The sequence below is a fragment of the Aotus nancymaae genome, unplaced genomic scaffold (genome assembly GCF_030222135.1).
Source record: "Aotus nancymaae isolate 86718 unplaced genomic scaffold, 86718_ANA_hifiasm-v0.15.2.pri h1tg000003l, whole genome shotgun sequence".
Taxonomy (NCBI): Eukaryota; Metazoa; Chordata; class Mammalia; order Primates; family Aotidae; genus Aotus; species Aotus nancymaae.
Genome location: NW_026988414.1, coordinates 77,634,806 through 77,657,915, shown reverse-complemented (window position 1 = coordinate 77,657,915; position 23,110 = coordinate 77,634,806). Strand labels below are relative to the sequence as shown.

The window sequence follows — 23,110 nt, the reverse complement described above, 5'->3', positions numbered from 1 at the left end:
CCAACCGAAATGCGCATCTATGATAGACTGAGTAAAGAAAATGTGGCACATATACACCATGAAATACTATGCAGCCATAAAAAACGATGAGTTCATGTCCTTTGCAGGGACATGGATGAAGCTGGAAACTATCATTCTTAGCAAACTTACACAAGAACTAAACAACACTGCATGTTCTCCTAAGTGGCTGTTGAACAATGAGAACACATGGACACAGGGAGGGGAACATCACACACTGGGGCCTGTTGGGGGGTTGGGGGCTAGGGGAGGGATAGCAGGGGGTGGAGAAATTGGGGAGGGATAGCATTGGGAGAAATAACTGTAGATGACAGGGTGATGGATGCAGCAAACCACCATGGCACATGTACACCTATGTAACAAACCTGCAGGTTCTGCACATGTACCCCACAACTTAAAGTATAATAAATAAAAAAAGAAGCAAATATTCCACCACAGATTAAGCTTTATTTAAACTCTGATTTTATAAAAGAAAAATAAATGTTTAAGTTTATGTTTATAAAGACTATAGCTTTTATCCAGCTATTCTAAGTAGTTCATTTTAATGAAATACATGGATTTTTTTTGACCAGAACAAGACTTAAAAATGACATCAGAGGGAGAACAAGAAAAGCTTCAAGGATGTGAAAATAACCAGCAACAGGTATGTAAAACTTTAATTTCAAATTTCTGGTTTTCTTTGCTTTCATAACATAGCATATTTCAAATGAAATTACCTTTGAACTGTCCTTTTAGAATCAGTTGATTATAATATTTAATTTTAAACCATTTTACCTGGTTATAAATCTTAAAATATTCTCAGAATGCATAGTGATTTACAGCTAATCTTTTCCCTTCAAAGTAAAGCCCAAAGTTCCTGAATATTGTTTACTTTTCCTTTTTTATAACCTCCTAACTAATAAAGAAACATCAAATACTGAATTATAATTTCAAGCAATCAAAATTATGAACAATAGGGATGGCTGCCAACTTGGGTTCATGTTAAATGAGTAATCTTTGCTGATGGTTCAAAATTTGCAACTTTATATTACTAGTCACTAATACCATGATTAAAAATGTATTCTCCATTGTGATTTTTTTTTTTTTTTTTTTTTTTTTTTTTTTCTGAGACGGAGTTTTGCTCTTGTTACCCAGGCTGGAGCGCAATGGTGCGATCTCGGCTCACCGCAACCTCCGCCTCCTGGGTTCAGGCAATTCTCCTGCCTCAGCCTCCTGAGTAGCTGGGATTACAGGCACGCGCCATCATGCCCAGCTAATTTTTTTTTTTTGTATTTTTAGTAGAGACGGGGTTTCACCATGTTGACCAGGATGGTCTCGATCTCTTGACCTCGTGATCCACCCGCCTCGGCCTCCCAAAGTGCTGGGATTACAGGCGTGAGCCACCGCGCCCGGCCGGGCATGACTTTAATGTGCATTCTTTTTAAACAACGAATTACTCCATCATAAAACTGAACTGTAAATGTTCCTTCTTTGTTAATTGCTTCGATCTTGGCAGGGTAATAGTTACAGTCTGTCCAAGGAGTCAGAACTTCTCCTGCTTTAAAATCAAAGAAATCTTCCTCATCTTTTAGCCCTTCTTTTCTTAGTGCCGGCCTCTCAAGGGGTCGTAATCTATTGCTATCCCAGTAAATCCACTCATCATAATGATGACTCCAGCGCTTAAAATAGACCAACATCTTGCCCTCCTCATAGTCGATTTTTTCAATTCGTGATGGATACTGAGTGCTGACTGTTTTTCTCTATGTTTTCTCATTTGATTTTGGTAATCGTCAAAGGCATAGAAGACATAGTGTACATTTAACAGATGAAAACCATTTTTTTTAAGTAGTGCAGTGCCTCCAAATGAGCACCAATCTCAAAAGTGATTCCAGGGTGATTTGGGGGCTTTTTACTCATCTTGAGATCCTGTTCTTCAGTATTTTCTTTTCACGACTCGCCTTCTCTCTGCACAGCAGCAAGCATCTCATTTTCCAGAACTCTATCCAGCATCTCAGTGGTTTCACTCTGCTTCTTCTGTTGTTTCAAATTTTGGTTCCTGTTTTTCAGCAAGCACCTTCACATTTTTGATATCCTAGCATCCAAATGAAAAAAGAAAAATGAAAGACAGTGGGGAAAGCTTATTGCAGAAAGGGGAAATTTTCCTTTCTGTTCCTGAAGCCCCACAATGCCACATTCTCTAAATCTGGCCATTAAGTGTAAACTCCAGGAGGTAAAGATAGAAAGGGACAGATTTCATGGCTTTGTCCTTTTATTTCTCTATTTCTGCTCATCACAAGGGGGTGAAAATTTATATTAGACAGCAAAGAGTGGAGGGAATAAAAGCACAAATTTCAAATGAGACCTTTTTTAAAGTGTGGAAATTTTTGTTTTATTCACTCAGACAGAAATGATTCAGACTTTATATGAATATTGATGAAAAAATCATAACATAATTTATGCTAATAATTATATAGTGATAAAATTAAATACAAAATATTTTAATGACCATTATCATGACAGAGTCAAGTGATAAAATGAATGAAAACAAAAAAGTTCTTTCTATTAGATAAAATAATGGCAATTGTTATCAGTGTTAAACTTTCATTGAAGGTTGCAGAAAAAATGAAAACATGCAGAAATAAGAAAATGGAAGTGTCAAGAAACCTACATGCCGATTACAGTGACAGTGATGATGATGAATTAATCCAAGAAAGAAGGAGCAGAAAACCTGATAATCATCAATTTCCCAGGCAGAAGAGTGAAGAGTATAATAGGTAAGCCTATAGCAATATTTAATAGTAGCAATATTTAATAATATAAAACATCTTAAGTATAATAAATCTGTGTTAAGGATTTTATATATGTTACATGCTTATATATGTTAAGAATTTTCATTATAGCATCATCATATCACAAAGCTGGAGATAGTCTAAAATCCCATTAATAAGGAAATAGGTAAATCGTCATACCCATTAAATAACGTAGTATGCAACCCTGTTTTTAAAATTAGATTGGATCTATAGTATACTGATTACTTCATCAGTAATGTATATTTAAAACATTTAGTTTGATAACACATCTTAAGTAAATTTTGTCAGAATATGATATTGTAGTATCTTGATACTTGTAATATCTACTGAGTTGCAAAAGGAAACTACATACTACCTTGGCACTTTGCATTACCAACAAAATTGCTAGTTATGGCATTTGTTTCTTGTTCTCAATGCATGAGTGCTCAAATATTGATTCTCACGATAATCTGAATATTGTCAAGGGATTTCACATGGGGATCTATATTCCATGTAAATATTCAGTGTATTGGTAAAACTTGTTAAAATATATCAAAGGATCTTTGATCTACCAAGTCAGTAGTTCACCCAATTTTTTCCTGTAAAGAGTAACTACTTTAGGCTTCGTGAACAAGAAGGTCTCTGACATCTTTCATAGACAATAGATAAATAGGTAGCACTGTGTTCCAAGAAAACTTTACTTACAAAAACAGGCAGTGGGCTGAATTTGGCCCACAAGTACTGATTTGCTGACTCCTATGCTAAAACCAAGGTGCTGCTAATGCAGTGAACCTCCTCTTTTGAGGCACTTTGAATGCATCCCATTATCCTTTCAAAAGATATTTCAGTATGCACAACACCGTATTTTACAACAATGACTTCCTATTATATAATTTATAAAATTCAGTAGACAAAATAAGATTTGAATTTTTACCTTTTTTCATCTTATAGAATTTATTATTTTAATATGTCAGATATTATTAAAATATCTCAGAGTTGAGTGATTTTTCTCAAGTAAGAAATACTGCCCTTTAGTCTTTCTGTGGTCTTTATAAGCATGACCAAAATGATAACCAGCTTTATAATCTAGAAATGTTCAAGGGGTGTTTTAGTTCTATAATTTTATGATGTTATTTAGTACTTTGGTCTGACTTGCCATATATGTCTGGCTTGACATATATATATGTGTGTATGTGTGTGCATGTGTGTGTGTGTGTGTGTATAATTTTTAAAAGCTTTTAAGATATTAAAACATACTATGTAACTAATCATTAATCATTATTAATCATTATGAAATGATTGAAAATATCCTTAAAATTAACCTGTCTGTACTCATGGACTCAAATTTCCTTTCCATTCACTCTTTAACTCACTGCCATAATTTTCACTCTCACCACTCCTCCAAAATTGTTATTCTCAAGGTTGTCACTGATTTTTCACTGTAATACATCTAGCCATAATTCCTTTAGATCTCGCTTTATGTAACTTATCAGCAATACTTGACCCAATGGAAAACTCTCTCCTCTATAACACTTTCTTCACTGGCCCTCAGAATCTCACTCACTCACCTAGATTTTCCTCCTGACTTTCTAGTCCATCGATCTTAGCCTGTTTTGCTTACGTCTCCTCATCTTCTACCTTTTACAGATTGAAGTGACCCAGGGCTCAGTTCTTGAGGTTTTTTCTTGTGACTTTTACTAGCTCGTATATGCTAATGATTTTTAAATTTATACCTCCAGTCCATTTCAGGCCTATTTATCAACCTGTCTACTTGACATCTCTCCTTGATTAACTATTGGGTACAGCAAATTTATCAGGTCCAAAATCTAGCTACAGATGGTCTTCCTCCTACCTGCCCCTCATGTAGTCTTTTGTTGTTCCATTAATCATAACTCTTGTAAATGCTCTGCCCAAAACCCTGCTGTCATCCTTGACTCACACATGCTTTCTCTGTCTCCCTCCCCCAACCCCCACCTCTGACACTCCACAGCTAAGATGTTAGCAGATCTCGTCAGGTCTAACTTCACAATATATCCAAAAACCAGTCACATCTTTCATGTCTAAGCAACTCCACTATCATCTGATCGGCCATCTAGATTAGCATAATAGACTGCTAATTGGTCTTCTGTTTCTCCATGTTTAATCCTGTTTTCATCAATTCTTAACCAGTGAACCTATTAAAACATGTCAGATTATGTCACTCTTTTGGTTAAAAACTTCTAATTGCTTCTCATTTCACTCAAAATACATGCCGAATTTTCTCCTAATACTCAAAAGCCAGCACAGGATCTGACCTCTTATTTTCCTGATTTAAGCTTTTGCCTTTCTAGTCTGGTTTATCCTGGTGTACAGTTTTAAACATTAATACTCACTTAAAGTACATTTGATATGGGTTCATTCTGACAATTTTACCTGGCAATTATATGCTCTTTATGCTCTTTATGGACTCTTTTGGCTCTTTTTAATGAGCTATACTCTCTATATTAATAGTTTTCTAATTAGGGAGAAAAGTCTAGTATTGTGGTCATTCACCATTCTATTACTGGTAATTATGATCATTTCAATCATGGTACAAGGAATCATAGGAGTTGCAAACTTCACTGGTATTTTATCAGGAATAATAAAATATTCGTGTGGTGAATGCAATGGATGTAAAAATTCTTTTCAAAGGATTATGAGCCTTTAGCTTCTGAAATAAACAGATAAAAGTTGGATTTGGCCAGGTGCGGTGGCTCACTCCTGTAATCCTAGCATTTTGGGAGGCCAGGGCAGGTGGATCATTTGAGGTCAGAAGTTCAAGACCAGTCTGGCCAACATGGTGAAATCCCATCTATACCAAAAATACAAAAATTAGCTGTCAGTAGTGGTGCGCCTGTAATCCCAGCTTCTTGGGAGGCTGAGGCAGAAGGATTGCTTGAGCCTGGAAGGCAGAGTTCGCAGTGAGACGAGATCTTGCCACCGCACTCCAGTCTGGGCAACAGAGCGAGACCCTGTCTCAAAAAAAAAAAAGTTTGATTTATTGCTTTCTCTAGTAAGTCTGTGCTGGTCAGGCACAGTCTCTTTTTTTTTAATTTTTAAAATTTTTTTTATTTTTTATTGCATTTTAGGTTTTGGGGTACATGTGAAGAACATGCAAGATTGTTGCATAGGTACACACATGGCAGTGTGATTTGCTGCCTTCCTCCCCTTCACCTATATCTGGCATTTCTCCCCATGCTATCTCTCCCCAACTCCCCACCCCGCACTGTCCCTCCCCTGTTCCCCCCCAACAGACCCCAGTGTGTAGTGCTCCCCTCCCTGTGTCCATGTGTTCTCATTGTTGAACACCCGCCTATGAGTGAGAGCATGCGGTGTTTGATTTTGTGTTCTTGTGTCAGTTTGCTGAGAATGATGGTTTCCAGATTCATCCATGTCCCTACAAAGGACGGGAACTCATCATTTTTGATGGCTGCATAATATTCCATGGTGTATATAGGCACAGTCTCTTGTAATGGAGCAGCTACTAAGCCTTATAAAAGGTTTGTGGAATAGTGAAGTTGAAGGCTTGGCTGACTCTCATAGGCATAACTGGGTTGACATCATCTGGAGTAATGTGGTTATCTGTGTAAGACTGTTGTGGATTAGTTGGCACTTCCAGGCATGCTGATTGGAATGAGTTTGTCTCTGGATGTCTTCAGAGGCAAGTGGCTGACATTCGTTGGTTGGTGTTAATGAGGCCAGTGGTCATTGATTGACTAGATTAAAAATTGGTTCTGGGTGGCTACCTGTTACCATGGCTACAGGTCAGTTTTCCTTAGTTTGTGGCAATGTTAATCAGATGTTTTCTGTTTGAAAGTTGCCTTCTATCAACTATGCTCAAATGAACACTATTTTATATTCCAGAATTATATACTTATTTTTTAAGTTTGAGTCAAGAGAAATTGTTTGTTATCTGAGAAAGATAGTTTTTAGAAGCTTAGTCTTAAACAGAAGACTCATCTACATATATTTTTGGTAAAATTGATGGATTTATTTTTGTTTTTTGTGTTTTTAGGGGCTCAGGCTGAACTCCTACATAATAATCTCCAATGGGAAATTTCAGCCTTTTTTTAAATTTATGTAGGTACATGATAGTGATATTCTTATTCACGTTTACAATTTTCTGCTGATAAATCCAGCTTTTCATATTAGGAATAGATACCACACTGTAAGTATACAAAAGTTTCTAAATCATTTCAAACAAAATTCAAACTAATCAGAATAGTGCTATTTTTGAACTACATATAAAGACACATAGGTATTTTAAAAGCAAGTGTTTTTTCCCTTTAAGGTAATTTTACAGTTTCTTTCAGGCTATATGTGCCTCATAGTATTCTGAAAACTTAATTTAAATGAAACATGTTAAAACAGTAACTATGGCACAAATCCAACTATGACCCCATGTCTAAGAGTCATTGCCTTGCAGGCAGCGAGCTCCAGCCTTTTAGCGTAGCATTCAAGTTTACTGTAGCATTCTTCTTTCAGTGTTTGCTTTCATGTATTTTTTTTACCTTTCAACTTCCCAGGAAACAACTGGATGCCATGTGCCTAATCCCTGTGCTCACATTCTGTTCTCTATATAAAATGGATTTCTCCTACTGTTTTTGTTTTTGTTTTGGCCTGGTGAGCTCCTCTTGTCTTTTACCTCTTCCATAATGTCTTTCTCATGTTCATATATAATTTTTCCTGGTAGTCTTCCAGAAAAATAATGGTATCAGTTTTAGTGAAATGGTTAAGGATGAAGAAGGATAAAATCACTAATTTTCTTACCTCCTTGTAAAGGAATATTAGCAGTGATTACTTTCTCCAGAAAGAAAATAGTGTAGACAGACTAATCTAGAGAATACTCGACTGTGTCAATGCTGCTGGAAGACTGATTAAAACGATGTGTTTCAACTGGTTGCCATGGAACCCTTACTGTAGTGGCTAAGCACAGACAAATCTTGAGAGAACTTTGACTGCAAAAGGGAGTAGAGAAATGGGTAACAAGTAAAAGAAGAAGAATGCGAGATTCAAATGACTCTTGTTTCTTTTTCAATTTTAAAATGGAAGCTGTTAGAGTATTCTTGTTTGGTGTTCAGAATGAGCCGGTAGAGAAGAAATGTGTTTTTGGAATTTGGTTTTGTTTGCATGTCTGAGGATTGGAAAGTTATCTTTTAAATATCTATAGTAAATCAATTATTCATACAATTTCTATTCATGTTTAGTTTTATCAGAAGTGGTCTTTTTTCAGAATTGGTTCAGGAATGGACTATTTTAATGTAATGGTACATGAAGATCATGACTTAAACTCACATGCATATATTTTTAGAAATTCTGTAACAATAAACATACAAACACTAGGTCATATTGGATAGAATTTAAATTTGCCTTGATGATGTATGTATCACAGTACCTTTGAAAGTAGCATCACAAATCGCTGTGCCAAGGTAGTCTAAAATAACAGGTATGTTTCCTTTACGGTTGTTCAGATGCTGGGAAGGGGAAGCTTTCTAATTAATAATAGAAAAGCAAACTACTGAAAAAATAATTGCAGACTGTTACTTTTGGACTGTATTGTTCAAATGTAAAAATTAAATGTTTCTGTGGACCAACAGTGTCTTTGACATGTCTTGTACACTCAGCAAGTTTCGGTTGAATGCATAAATAAATAGTTGAATGGATGAATGAATTTTTTTTGTGAATTTCTTTAGAGAAACCAAATTTTCAGTTTATTAAAAGCAGGTTTCCAAAGCTGCATAGGTATAAAATCTAATTTTTAAAAAATTTCAAGATTCAGAGATTATTATTTGTAATCATAGAAAGAAATGGAAAGATAATATGAATTCATCTGCTATTATATTACTTGTAAACACTTGAAAATAAATATTACTTTTATAGTGTATTATAGAGTATCCTGAAACACATATTTTGGAGCCAGAGTTCATGGGTTTGAATGCTTAATCTGCTACTAACAAGTTTTATGAGGTTGGGCAAGTTATATGGCCTTTCCATGCCTACTTTCTTACTTTATAAAATGCCTGGTATGTTATCTACCTCACAGAATTGTTGGGAGGATTCAAGTGACTTAAACACTTGTACAGTGTTTAGAATAGTACATAGTATCTGCACAGTATGTCCTGAAAAGCTCACTAATGTCATAATTTTAAAAAGCGTTTCTGTTACATAAGTAATATTTATCAAATAAGTCTTAGTACCAATTAAATCTTGTTTGTATAGAAAACGACAATAAGGTCAGGTGCGGTGGCTCACACCTATAATTCTAACACTTTGGGAGGCCAAGGCAGGTGGATCACCTCAGTTCCGGAGTTCAAGACCAGCCCGGCCAACATGGTGAAACCCCATCTCTACTAAAAATACAAAAAAATGAAAAATGAAAAATAAGTAGGTGTGGTGGCAGGCACTTGTAATCCCAGCTACTCAGGAGGCTGAGGTAGGAGAATCACCAGGACCCTAGAAGTAGAAGTTGCAGTGAACCGAGATCATGCCATTGCACTCTGCCCAGGCAACAGAGCAAGACTCTCTCAAAAAATAAATAATAAATAAATAAATAAGTAAATAGGGGCAACAAGAGGAAAACCTAGTGTGTGTGTGTGTGTGTGTATATATATATATATATATATATATATATATATTTTTTTTTTTTTTTTTCTATCAAATAATGCAAGTAATATGTTTTTTCTTTTTCTTTGGCTGTCAGAAAACTAATGCTACCCTTTCCATTTACTTTATCCCCTTGTAGAAAATGATTGTATTTTACATCACCTGTGAAATATTACCTGTAAACTTTATGAATAGGAGAGAGAAATGATAAATATAGAGCTTTTATATAGAAAATAGTTATAGTCTTTGTATTTTACATATTTACTATTTGCCTGATTGTAATTTTTTCTTTTAGGCTTGCAAAGAAAACATCTAATAAAAAGAACAAGGTATTGTAAAAGTAAATTGTCAAGAATGTTGTTGAAAATCCCTTATTAAAGGTCACTTAAAAAAACAGAAAATCTTTTGTAGTAAAGATATTGGCTTTGAAAAAGCAGCAGTAACCATTTATAAAGGTACCCTTTTAACCACAGTCTATTAACTATTTTAAGAAGTACTTTGGTTTTGCTCATAAAAAAAGATGAATAATTCCCACTGGTGTACATTTAATATATGCTATAAATATTTGGGGGACATTTTGAAACAGTGTTATTTATTTTATAGGTTAAAAGACATGTACATTTCAAGGATGACCTCGATGACATAATTCAGTCATCTGAAACAACCTCAGAGGATGATGAGTTGCCTTACTCTGATGATAAGAATTTTATGTTACTCATTGAACAACATAGAGTGGAGTGTAAAGGTAGGACCAATGCATAAATATAAGGCTTTTTCCCTAGCCTACAGTAATGTTTGCACACATTGCACACACTGTACCATAGATCACTGATGTGTTATAGGGATGTTCATCTCAGAAACATGCTTTTTGTGAATATGGAATGAGAACTGCTCTATCTTGTATACTCTTAACCAAAGAGCTGTGATCGTTCCACTGTACTTTCCTCAGTGTGAATGACACTCCCAATCTTTTTGCTGACTCTGCTTCTCTCCTGTGCCTTTACCCAGGGTCAGGTCATTATCTCGTATGTTGAATAATGTGATAACTCTTTTTCAACTCTTTTCCCTACTGTTCCACCTTCCAAAACCATGGTCTATTCTGCAACCATAATTATATACATTTAAAAAATTTACATCTGATCATGTTACCTGCTTGCTTAACACCCAACTGCCACTTGTCATTGCTATAAGGTAGACATGTCAGCACTCTAGCTTTATACTGCATCATTTCATATCCTTTTTTCTCTCCATGTCACAGCCAGTGCCCCAGGTGTTTGCTCATACAATCTTTAGCTTTAGTGGGGTATAGTTGATATATGTTAAAGTGCACATATGTAAGATGTACAACTTAATAAGTTTTTTGATAGGTGTATACACCTGTGAAACTGTCACCATAATGAACATAGTTATCTTATCCATCACCCATGAAAGTGTCCTGTGCTGCTTTATGTTCCCTTTTTAGAAAAACTGCTAAATTGTTTTCCGAAACGTGTACCATTTTCCATTGCCATCAACAGAATAGGACAGTTTCAGTTGCTGTGTTGTCACACTAAGTATTGCAGTATTTATCTGTAGCATTCTCATGGGTGTGGATTTTGTGCATGATCCTAATGACTAATAAACATATTGAACATCTTTCCATGTTTTATTTGCCATCTGTACATCCTCTTTGGTGAACTGTGTTTTCATATCTTTTTCCATTTACAATATTAGGTGGATGTTTTCTTGCTTGTTGAATTTTAAGAGTTCTGGACACTATTACTTTACAAGAACATTTTTTCCAGTTTGTGGCTTCACTTCATTTTCTTAATAGTGTCTTTTCTAAAGAGCAGAAGTTTTTACTTTTGATGAACTCTGTTTAGTTACAGAGTTTGCATTTTATGTCATATCTAAGAAATCTTTGCCTAGCACAAGTAATTTTCTCAAAATTTTTACAAAAATTTTATTCTATGCTTCATTCTAGAAGTTTTATAGTTCTAGGTCTTACATTTAAATGTACGCTTCATTTTGAGTTCATTTTTATATATAGAATGAGGTATATGGATTCAAGTTAACTTTTTGGATATGAACAGCCAGTTGTTTGAGCACCATGTATGGAAATGGCTATCCTTTCTCTACTACATTGCTGTCCTGCCTTTGTCAGAAACAAACTGGTTGCCTGTATGTCATCTATTTGCCTGTGGACTCTATTGAATTCTATTAATTTACAGATGCTCCTCAAATTATGGTAGGGTTACTTCTGATTTCAGTCAAAAGCTAAGTGGTACTTCATTAAACCCATTGTAAAGTTACTAAGTTAAAACACCTTAAGTTCGAAACTGTCTGTATTTGACTTTCTTTATATAGGTTGAGCATCCCTAATTCAAAAATCCCAAATCTGAAATGCTGTAAAATCCAGTGTTTTTATTGTCAACCTGATCTCACAAGTGGAAAGTCCCATATCTGAGCAGCTCATGTACACAAACTTTGTTTCATGCAAAAAATTATAAAATATTTAAAATTACCTTCAGAGGCTAGGCACGGTGGCTCATGCATATAATCCCAGAACTTTGGGAGGCCGAGGCGGGAGGATTACTTTGTGTCAGGAGCTTGAGATCATTCTGGCCAACATGGCAAAACTGCATCTCTACTAAAAATACAAAAATTAGTTAAGCGTGTTGATGCACACCTATGATCCCAGCTACTCAGGTAGCTGAGGCAAGAAATCGCTTGAACTTGGGAAGTGAAAGTTGCAATGAGCTGTGATCTCACCACTGCACTCCAGCTCGAGTGACAGAGCAAGACTATCTCAAAAATTAAAATAAAATAAAATTACCTTCAGGCTTTGTGTATAAGGTGTGTTTGAAAAATAAGCACATTTTATGTTTAGACCTGGGTCCTATCTCCTAGAGGTATCATTTTATATATTTGCAAATATTCCAAAATCCAAAATCTGCAATACTTCTGGTGCCAAGCATTTTGAATAAGGGATGTTCATCCTGTACCAGTGACACATTGTTTTGATTACTATTGATTTATAATAATTCTCAAAATCAGTTTTCCAATTTTGTTATTTGTTCTGTTTTGGCTGTACTAGAACCTTTGCATTTCCACACGAACTTTAGAATTGACTTGTCAACTTAAAAAAAAGCCTCCTGGCTTTTTGGACATTAGGTTGGGATTGTGTTGTATTTATAGATTAATTTATGGAGAATGAACATCTTAACAATAATGAATCTTTCTACTCCTGAAGAAGTGTATGTCTGCATTTATATAGGTCATAGTTAATTTTCTCAGTAATATTTTGTAGTTTTTAGTATATAGGTCTTCTTGTGTTTTATCAGATGTTTCTGTATTTCACATTTTGATATAGTCATAAATGATATTTTAAAATTTTTACTCCGATTGTTTTTCACTAATATATAGAAATACAATTGACTTTTCTATGTTGATTTTACATAGTCCAATCTTACTGAACTCACTGAGTAGTTCTGGTACATTCTTGGAAGATTTGATGAGATTTTCTATATACACCAAAGACTGTCAAACTTTTTCTTAAAGTAGTTTCTTATTAAAGACTTGTGGAAAAAGGGGTCTCTGTTTTAGCTGTTTGACTCTGCTATTGTAGTATGAGAGCATCCATAGACAACCTGTACATTAATGAACACAGCTGTGATCATTGACAAAGACAAGAAGCTGGCCCATAGGTTAGAATTTACCCAAACCTATTGTGTGATCATGGTTGTGTATAAAGACAGATTTATTTATTTTTTCAACTGGGATGACTTTTCTTTTTCTTGCCTAACTAAACTAGCCAGAATCTTCAGAACAATGCAACATAAAAGCAGTGAAAGCAAACATTCTTGTGTTCTTCATCTTCTGGGGAACATATTCAGTTTTTCACCATGACGCATGTTAGCTGTGGGTTCATCATAGATGCTCTTTATCATGCTGATGAAGGTCCCTGGATTCTTACTTTCCTGAGAGTTTTTCCTTTTTAAAAAATCAGATTCATCCATGTCCCGTCAAAGGACATGAACTCATCATTTTTTATGGCTGCATAGTATTCCATGGTGTATTCCATAGTATTCCATGGTCCTGGACATTTTCCCTGTCCAGTCTATCATCGATGGGCATTTGGGTTGGTTCCAAGTCTTTGCTATTGTAAACAGTGCTGCAATGAACATTTGTGTGCATGTGTCCTTATAATAGAATGATTTATAATCGTTTGGATATATACTCAGTAATGGGATTGCTGGGTAAAATGGAATTTCTATTTCTAGGTCCTTGAGGAATCGCCACATTGTCTTCCACAATGGTTGAACTAATTTACACTTCCACCAACAGTGTAAAAGTGTTCCTATTTCTCCACATCCTCTCCAGCGTCTGTCTCCAGATTTTTAAATGATTGCCATTCTAACTGGCATGAGATGGTATCTCAATGTAGTTTTGATTTGCATTTCTCTAATGACCAGTGATGATTAGCATGTTTTCATATGTTTGTTGGCCTCACATATGTCTTCTTTTGAACAGTGTCTGTTCATATCCTTTGCCCATTATTGAATAGGTTTGTTTGTTTTCTTGTAAATCTGTTTTAGTTCTTTGTAGATTTTGGATATAAGTCCTTTGTCAGATGGGTAGATTGCAAAAATTTTTTCCCATTCTGTTGGTTGCCAGTTCACTCTAATGATTGTTTCTTTTACTGTGCAGAAACTCTGGAGTTTAATTAGATCCATTTGTCTATTTTTGGCTTTTGTTGCCAATGCTTTTGGTGTTTTAGTCATGACGTCCTTGCCTATGCCTATGTCCTGAATGGTTTTGCCTTGGTTTTCTTCTAGCGTTTTTATGGTGTTAGGTCTTATGTTTAAGTCTTTAATCCATCTGGAGTTAATTTTAGTATAAGGTGTCAGGAAGGGGTCCAGTTTCTGCCTTCTGCATGTAGCTACCCAATTTTCCCAATACCATTTATTAAACAGGGAATCCTTTCTCCATTGCTTGTTTTTCTCAGGTCTGTGAAAGATTGGATGGTTGTAGATGTGTGGCGTTGCCACTGAGGCCTCTGTTCTGTTCCATTGGTCTATATCTCTGTTTTGATACCAGTACCATGCTGTTTTGATTACCGTAGCCTTTTAGTATAGTTTCAAGTCAGGTAGCATGATGCCTCTGGCTTTGTTCTTTTTGCTTAAAATTGACTTGGCTATGCGGGCTCTCTTTTGGTTCCGTATGAAGGTTAAGGTGGTTTTTTTCAGTTCTGTGAAGAAGGTCATTGGTAGCTTGATGGGGATAGTATTGAATCTATAAATTACTTTGGGCAGTATGGCCATTTTCATGATATTGATTTTTCCTAACCATGAGCATGGAATTTTTCTCCATCTGTTTGTGTCCTCTCTTATTTCGTTGAGCAGTGGTTTGTAGTTCTCCTTGAGGAGGTCCTTCAAGGAGATTGTAGCAATTGTGAATGGCAGTTTGCTCTTGATTTGACTCTCTTTAAGTCTGTTATTGGTGTATAGGAATGCTTGTGATTTTTGCACATTGATTTTGCATCCTGAGACTTTACTGAAGTTGCTTATCAGTTTCAGGAGATTTTGGGCTGAGATGATAGAGTCTTCTAAATATACAATCATATCATCTGCAAATAGAGTCAGTTTGATTTCCTCCTTTCCTAATTGAATACACTTTCTTTTTCTTGCCTGTTTCCTCTGGCTAGAACTTCCAATACTATATTGCATAGGAGTGGAGAGAGAAGGCATCCTTGTCTAGTGCCAGATTTCAAAGGGAATGCTTCTAGTTTTGCCCATTCAGTATGATATTGGCTGTGAGTTTGTCATAAACAGCTTCTATTATTTTGAGGTACGTTCCGTCCATACCTAGTTTATTGAGAGTTTTTAGCATAAAGGGCTGTTGAATTTTGTCGAAAGCCTTCTCTGCCTCTATTGCAATAATCATGTGGTTTTTGTCTTTGGTTCTGTTTATGTGGTGAATTATGTTTATAGACTTGTATATGTTGAACCAGGCTTGCATCCCCAGAATGAAGCCTACTCGATCGTGATGGATAAGCTTTTGGATGTGCTGTTGCAATCAGTTTGCCAGTATTTTATTGAAGATTTTTGCATCTATGTTCATCCTGGATAGTGGCCTGAAGTTTTCTTTTCCTGTCGAGTCTCTGCCAGATTTTGGTATCAGGATATTGGTGTCATAAAAAGATTTGGGGAGGATTCCCTCTTTTTGGATTTTTTGGATTTTTTGGATTAGCTTCAGGAGTGATACCAGTTCCTCTTTTCATGTCTGGTAGAATTTGGCTGTGAACCCATCTGTACTTGGGCTTTTTTTGGTTGGTAGGCTATTAATTGCTGCCTCAACTTCAGGCCTTGTTATTGGTCTATTCAGGGTTTCAACTTCTTCCTGGTTTAGGCTTCGAAGGGTGTAAGTGTCCACGAATTTATCCATTTCTTCCAGGTTACTGGTTTATGTGCATAGAGTTGTATATAGTAATCTCTGATGGTGGTTTGTATTTCTGTTTAATCTTTGGTGATATCCCCTTTATCATTTTTATTGCATCTATTTGATTATTCTCTCTTCTTTTTTATTAATCTGACTAGTGGTCTGTCTATTTTTTTGATCTTTTCAAAAAAACAGCCTCTGGATTTATTGATTTTTTTGAAGGGTTTTTTGTGTCTCTATGTCCTTCAGTTTTGCTCTGATCTTAGTTATTTCTTGTCTTCTGCTAGCTTTTGAGTTTTTTTGATACTGCTCCTCGAGGTCTTTCAATTTTGATGATAGAGTGTCGATTTTATATCTTTCCTTGCTTTTCTTGTGGACATTTATTGGTACAAAATTTCCTCTAGACACAGCTTTAAATGTGCCCCAGAGATTCTGGTACATTGTGTCTTCGTTCTCATTTGGTTTCAAAAAACATCTTTATTTCTGCCTTCATTTCATTATTTATCCAGTCAACATTCAAGAGCCAGTTGTTCAGCTTCCAGGAAGTTGTGTGGTTCTGAGTTAGTATCTGAATTCTGACTTCTAATTTGATTTTGCTGTGGTCTGAGAGACTGTTTGTTATGATTTCCATTCTTTTGCATTTGCTGAGGAGTGATTTACTTCCAATTATGTGGTCAGTTTTATGTGTGATGTGGTGCTGAGAAGAATGTATGTTCTTTGAATTTGGGGTGGAGAGTTCTGTAAATGTCTATTAGGTTTGCTTGGTCCAGGTCTGAGTTCAAGTCCTGGATATCCTTGTTAATTTTCTGTCTCGTCGATCTGTTTAATATTGACAGTGGAGTGTTTAAGTCTCCTACTATTATTGTGTGGGAGTCTAAGTGTCTTTGTAGGTCATTAAGAACTTGCTTTATGTATCTGGGTGCTCCTGTATTGGGCACTTATATATTTAGGATCGTTAGCTATTCTTGTTTTATTGATCCTTTTACCATTATGTAATGCCCTTCTTTGTCTCTTTTGATCTTTGCTGGTTTAAAGTCTATTTTATTAGAGACTAGGATTGGAACTCCTGCTTTTTTTGCTCTCCATTTTCTCAGTAGATCTTCCTCCATCCCTTTATTTTGAGCCTATGTGTATCCTTGCATGTGAGATGGGTTTCCTGGATACAGCACACTGATAGGTTTTGACTTTTTGTCCAATTTGCCAGTCTGTGTCTTTTGATTTGGGCATTTAACCATTTACATTTAAGGTTAATATTGTTATGTTTCAATTTGATCCTGCCATTTTGATGCTAGCTGGTTGTTTTGTCCATTAGTTGATGCAGTTTCTTCATTTTGTCGATGCTCCTTCCATTTGGTATGTTTTTGGAGTGGCTGGTACTGGTTGTTCCTTTCTAAGTTTAGTGCTTCTTTCAGGAGCTCTTGTAAAGCAGGCCTGGTGCTGATGAAATCTCTGAGCAATTGCTTGTTTATAAAGGATTTTCTTTCTCCTTTGCTTATGAAGCTTAGTTTGGCTGATATGAAATTCTAAGTTGAATGTTCCTTTCTTTAAGGATGTTGAATATTGGCCCCCACTCTCTTCTGGCTTGTAGGGTTTCTATGGAGAGATCTACTGTGAGTCTAATGGGCTTCCCTTTGTGTGTAACCCATCCTTTATCTCTGACTGCCCTTAGCACTTTTTCCTTCATTTCAGCCCTGGTGAATCTGATGATTATGTGCCTTGGGGTTGCTCTTCTTGTGGAATATCTTTGTGGTGTTTTCTGTATTTCCTGGACTTGAATGTTGGCCTGCCTTGCTAGGTTGGGGAAGTTCTCCTGGATAATATGCTGAAGAGTGTTTTCCAGTTTGGATTCATTCTCCCCATCACATTCAGGTACACCTGTCAAACGTAGATTAGGTCTTTTCACGTAATCCCATATTTCTTGGAGGCTTTGTTCATTTCTTTTTACTCTTTTTTTCTCTAATCTTTCCTTCTTGTTTTATTTCATTGAGTTGATCTTCAATCTCTGATATCCTTTCTTCTGCTTGGTCGATTCGACTATTGAAACTTGTGTATGCTTCGCGAAGTTCTCGTGCTGTGTTTTTCAGCTCCATTAAGTTGTTTATATTCTTCTCTAAGCTGTTTATTCTCATTAGCATTTCTTCAAACCTTGTTTCAACTTTCTTAGTTTCTTTGCTCTGGGTTAGAACATGACTTTTTAGCTCAGATATGTTTGTTATTACCCACCTTCTGAAGCTTCTTTTTGTCAATTCATCAGACTCATTCTCCATCCAGACTTGTTCCCTTGATGGTGAGAAGTTTCGATCTCTTGGAGGAGGAGTGGCATTCTTGTTTGGGGTATTTTCATCCTTTTTGTACTGGTTTCTTCCCATCTTTGTGCATTTATCTATCTGTGGTCTTTGTGGTTGTTGACTTTCAGATGGGGTCTCTGAGTGGATGTCATTTTTGTTGCTGATGAAGTTGTTTCTTTCTGTTTCTTAGTTTTCCTTCTAACAGTCAGGCTCCCCTGCTGTAGGACTGTTGGAGGTCCACTTCAGACCCTACTTGCTTGGGGACCACCTGCAGTGGCTTCAGAACAGTGAGGGTTGCTGCTAGGTTTTTTTTTTTTTTGGAGACGGAGTTTTGCTCTTGTTACCCAGGCTGGAGTGCAATGGCGAGATCTCGGCTCACCACAACCTCCGCCTCCTGGGTTCAGGCAATTCTCCTGCCTCAGCCTCCTGAGTAGCTGGGATTACAGGCACACGCCACCATGCTCAGGTAATTTTTTGTATTTTTAGTAGAGAGGGGGTTTCACCATGTTGACCAGGATGGTCTCGATCTCTTGACCTCATGATCCCCCCACCTCGGCCTCCCAAAGTGCTGGGATTACAGGCATGAGCCACCGCGCCCGGCCCCTATTCTTCTTTTATCTTTGTCCCAGAAGGATACCCGCCAGATATCAGCCTGAGCTCTCCTTTATGAGGTGTCTCTTTGGTTATACAGGGATCGGGGAGCTGCTTGAGGAGACAGTCTATCCCTTATAGGAGCTCAAGTGCTGAGCTGTGAGCTCTGTTGTTCTGGTTAGAGTTGCTGGGCAGGTACATTTAAATCTGCTGCAGCAGAACTCATAACCACCTTTTTTCCCAGGTGCTCTGTCCCAGGAAGGTGGGGCTTTATTTATAAGTTCCTGACATTCTTCTGTCTTTTTTCAGAGATGACCTGGCCAGCGAGGAGGTAGCCTAGTCACAGTCTGCCGGCATCGGCGTTGCTGAGCTGCCATGGCCCTGCCCAGCTGCTGTGTGAACTTCCTTGCAGTTTTTTTTATAGGAGTATAGTTAGAACTGTCTCAGTAATGGTGGTCTGCCTCAGTAATGGCAGACTGTCTCTGTAATGGCTGATTTAATGGATTTAATTCTTGGTAATGTAGGATTTTCTCGGTAATGGCGGACGCCCTTCCCCCCGCAGAGCTGGACCATCCCCAGTCCAGCTGTGCTTGCTGTGAAACACTGAATCCAGAGCGTTTCAGATTGCTGGTCTTTGTGGGCATGGGACCAGCTGAGCCAGATCAACTGGCTCTCTGTTTCAGCCCCCTTTTTTTCAGTTGAACGGGTGACTCTGTGTCTCAGGCGTTCTAGTCACCAGTTGAAATAGCACCCAAATTTCTTTGAGTTTCTGTGCAGCAACTCACTGCACCAGCTGAAACAACTGCGCTAGAGACTCGTGGTGATTTTCGGCCCAGGAATCTCCAGGTCTGTGGGCATTCAAAATTCATTTGGAAATGCAGTGATCACTCACCCTCTGCGTTTTCACTGGGAACTGCAATCTGGAGCTGTTCCTATTTGGCCTTCTACTGAAATCTTTTTAATGAGATTTATTATATGGCCTAAAATATTGTCTATTTTAATAAGTGTTCCATAGATACTTGAAAAGCATGGTGATAAGTCTGCTCTGTTCTTCCTAATTTTCTGTCTCCTTGTTCTATCACTTCTTGAGTAAAAGGTATTGAAACCTCAGATTACTTAGAAATTGGCTATTTCTTTTTGTAGTTCTATCCACTTTGGCCTTCTGCATTTTGAATTTCTTATGACATTAGGGGCATAAACATTTTGGATTATTATGTCTTCTTGATTAAATGAAACTTTTATCATTATGACATGACCTTATTTATTGCTGGAAATGTTTTTGCTGTGAAATCGACTTTAATGTTAATACAACCATTTCTTCTCAGTAGTCTTCTGAAAAGTGTTAGCATGTATTGTTTTCCTATTCTTGTAGCCAATTTATGTCTTTACGATTAAAGTGCACTTCGTATAGACAGCATGTAGTTAGGTATTGCTTTCTTATTGAGTCTGTCAGTCTGCTTTTTAATTGAGGCTTATAAACCAGTTTCATTTATATTGTGATTATCAATATAGTTACGTTTTTTGTCATTATGCTGTTCGATTGCTGTTAGTCTCGCTGTTATTTGTTCCTCTTTTCTTCTTTTTCTGCTTTCCTTTAGATTAGTCAGCTATTTTCTATAGTTTAATTTCACATTTCTTTTTTGGTTGATTGTATGTAACTGTTTGCTCTCTTAGTGGCTTATTTCAGATTTATGGTATATAATTTTAACCTATCACAGTCTGCCTTCAAGTGATGTTATACCACATCATAGATGGCATAAGAAAATGACAGTGGTACCCTTTTATTTTTTTTCCCAGACAGTTCCTTCCTGGATCTGTGGGATTATGGATTTTGCCAAGTTTAGAATGTTTTTGGCCATTTTTTTTTTTCAGTTTTCTTTTCTGTCTTTCTTCCTATTTGGGGACATATATTAGTTGCTTGAAGGTTTCTCATAGTTCATCATGTCAAATTTATGATTGTGATGTTTAATCTGTGTTTATTTTCAGCCTCTGTCATTTTTACCTCTGACATTGCAATTGGCATTTCTGCAAGTATGGTTTGATTTTTAAAGAAATATCTTACATGCCTCCACTTATTGTCGCAGGTTTTTTGGGGGTACAGTCATTTACTTATAAACAGAATTCTTTTTTTTCTTGCTTTTAGATTTTGGGTAATTTGCCACTCCTGAGGCAAGAGTTTCCTGATTATTTCTTGTCCTGTGAAGTATGAGTTTTTGGACCTGGCTCCTGGGAATGGACCCTCTTCTGGGCGCTTCGAGAACAGCAGACATTGTTTCTTCTAATCTTGTTCTATTGTTTTCCCTGCCGCCTTGGTCTTAGGAAGTTTCCTAGCACATGTGGATTTTTTTCATTATTCTATTAAATACTTTAGAGTGGACCTCTGCAGATGTCCAGGGTTTGTTTCCTCTGCTGCTTTCTCCTCTCAAGTGTTCTGTCCTGTGATTTCTCTCTGCTTTCATTTTACCAGACTCTTAGCGTCACCACCACAGCTCAGGGAATCTTGTGTCAGATTTTCTCCCTTTGTCATGGCCTGGGAGCTCTGTCCACACAAAAAGCTGGGACTTTTGTAAGGCCTACATTTGTTTCTTGTCTTTCAGTGATTACCATCCTCATTACCAAAGTCCACTGTGTTGAAAGGCATTGTTTCATTATTTTGCCTGGTTGTTTTTGGCTTCAGGTAAGAAAGAAAATCAGCACCCGTTGCTCCCTCTTGGCTGGAAGCAGATTGCAGCAGAGCTCCAGAACATGCATCAGACTAGCCAGAGTGCTCTGCTTCCTCCTTTGCTCAAGTGCTTCCTTCTCATTTTTCATTTCTCAGTGTAGCCTTCTCTTCCTCAGGGAAATCTTCCCTTGGGCAATTATAGGTCAAATTCTCTTATGTGATTATAAAACTATGTATTCTTAAAGCAGCTATCTGAATTTATATTTGTCACCTTTGTCTTTGTTCTTCACTATGCTTTAAGCTAAACAAGGTCGGACGTGTTGTCTGTTTTATCTGAAGCTCTTTCTATAATTTCCACATTGCAGGCAGTCAATATATACATACTCATTCAGTGTATGAATGATTGCCATGTTGATATCCACAGTCCTTTATATCTAAAACCCTACTCATGTATTTTATCTCTATTTTGTTTTCCCTTGGTTACAGATTTTGTTAGCCTATTGAAAATCAAGAATGCAGTATCTGCACATGAAATATTAGTAGAACATAAAATATATTACTGTGAACAACTTACAGTGAAATTTCAAAAAATGAAAAATAAGATTAGTACACTACAAAAGGAACTGTCTGAAACAGACAAAACCGAATCACAGTCAGAGCATCAGAAACTTGAATGGAAACAAGAGCTCCATAATTTAAGGTAAAACATTCTAGTTTTAAAGAAATATTTGAGCTGTTTATACTAAAGATATGTAGGATAATTTTTATAATAGTTGACTTACCTTCTAGGGTTTAATAGAGAAAAAAACTTCTTAAAATTGTGGAATGTGAAATTCTTGGGTATAATATCACAAGCTCTTAATTGTGAATATTTCTCTAATAATTAATTGCATATTCCTTTAAATCATTGTTTAAATGATTATATAGATTTCTACTCTATGGCAATCTCATTATTTAATAAATTGAAATTGGGGTCTTAATTTATTGTATTAATGCTGTAAGGAACATCCTACATAGCCATAATTTTCTCCATTTCTATTCATTTACTTTGGAAAAATGTTTCAAAATAGAGCTATCTGGTTAGAGTATAGGAGCTTTTAAAAAAGATTTTTGATGAATATTTCTAAGTTGTTCTTAAGAAAGTTTATATTAATTTATAATTCAACAGAGTATGACATGGATATTTTTCTCCACCCAGAGTAATTATTTCTAAAATTATTCAGTTTTATTTATTTTTATTTATTTATTTATTTTTTTGAGACAGAGTTTTGCTCTGTCACCCAGGTTGCAGTGCAGTGGTGGAATCTCAGCTCACTGCAACCTCTGCTCCTGTGTTCAAGTGATTCTTGTGCCTCAGCCTCCCAAGTAGTTGGGATTACAGGCATGCATCACCATGCCTGGCTAATTTTTTTTTTTAAGCAGAGATAGGGTTTTGCTGTGTTGGCCAGATTGTTCTCAAACTCCTGACTGCAAGTTATCCACTGGCCTTGGCCAGACTGGTCTCAAACTCCTGACTGCAAATTATCCACTGATGACAGCATGAGCAACCATGCCTGGCCTAGTTTTACTTTTAGTATGCAAGGAATTAAAAGTAAAATGGAATTTTACTTTTAGTGATTACTGATTAGCTTAGTCAACATCTGTCTCTGCTACAGAGATTAAATTAAATCAAGATTCTATGCTGAAAGCACATATTACTCTTTACTGTTTAAATATTAAATTTTGTCTTGTTTGAGAATGGA

General features: G+C 36.5%; 1 protein-coding gene across 9 annotated transcripts in view; it reads left to right on the top strand.

The window, feature by feature from the left end:
• LOC135277257 (ankyrin repeat domain-containing protein 62-like) overlaps positions 1–23,110 on the top strand; it is a 109,396-nt gene that overhangs the window by 51,777 nt on the left and 34,509 nt on the right. For 8 of the 9 annotated variants that reach the window (XR_010344867.1, XR_010344869.1, XR_010344868.1 and 5 more), the window contains 5 exons: positions 591–661; positions 2,608–2,771; positions 9,703–9,736; positions 10,011–10,152; positions 21,855–22,068. Coding sequence is in view for 4 of the 9 variants with exons in the window: in XM_064383220.1 (XP_064239290.1) it covers positions 591–661; positions 2,608–2,771; positions 9,703–9,736; positions 10,011–10,152; positions 21,855–22,068 (625 nt within the window). In the remaining 5 variants the exon portion in view is untranslated. Of the gene's footprint in view, positions 1–590; positions 662–2,607; positions 2,772–9,702; positions 9,737–10,010; positions 10,153–21,854; positions 22,069–23,110 lie in introns of those variants that run through there. The other variant, XM_064383241.1, reaches the window with a different exon arrangement.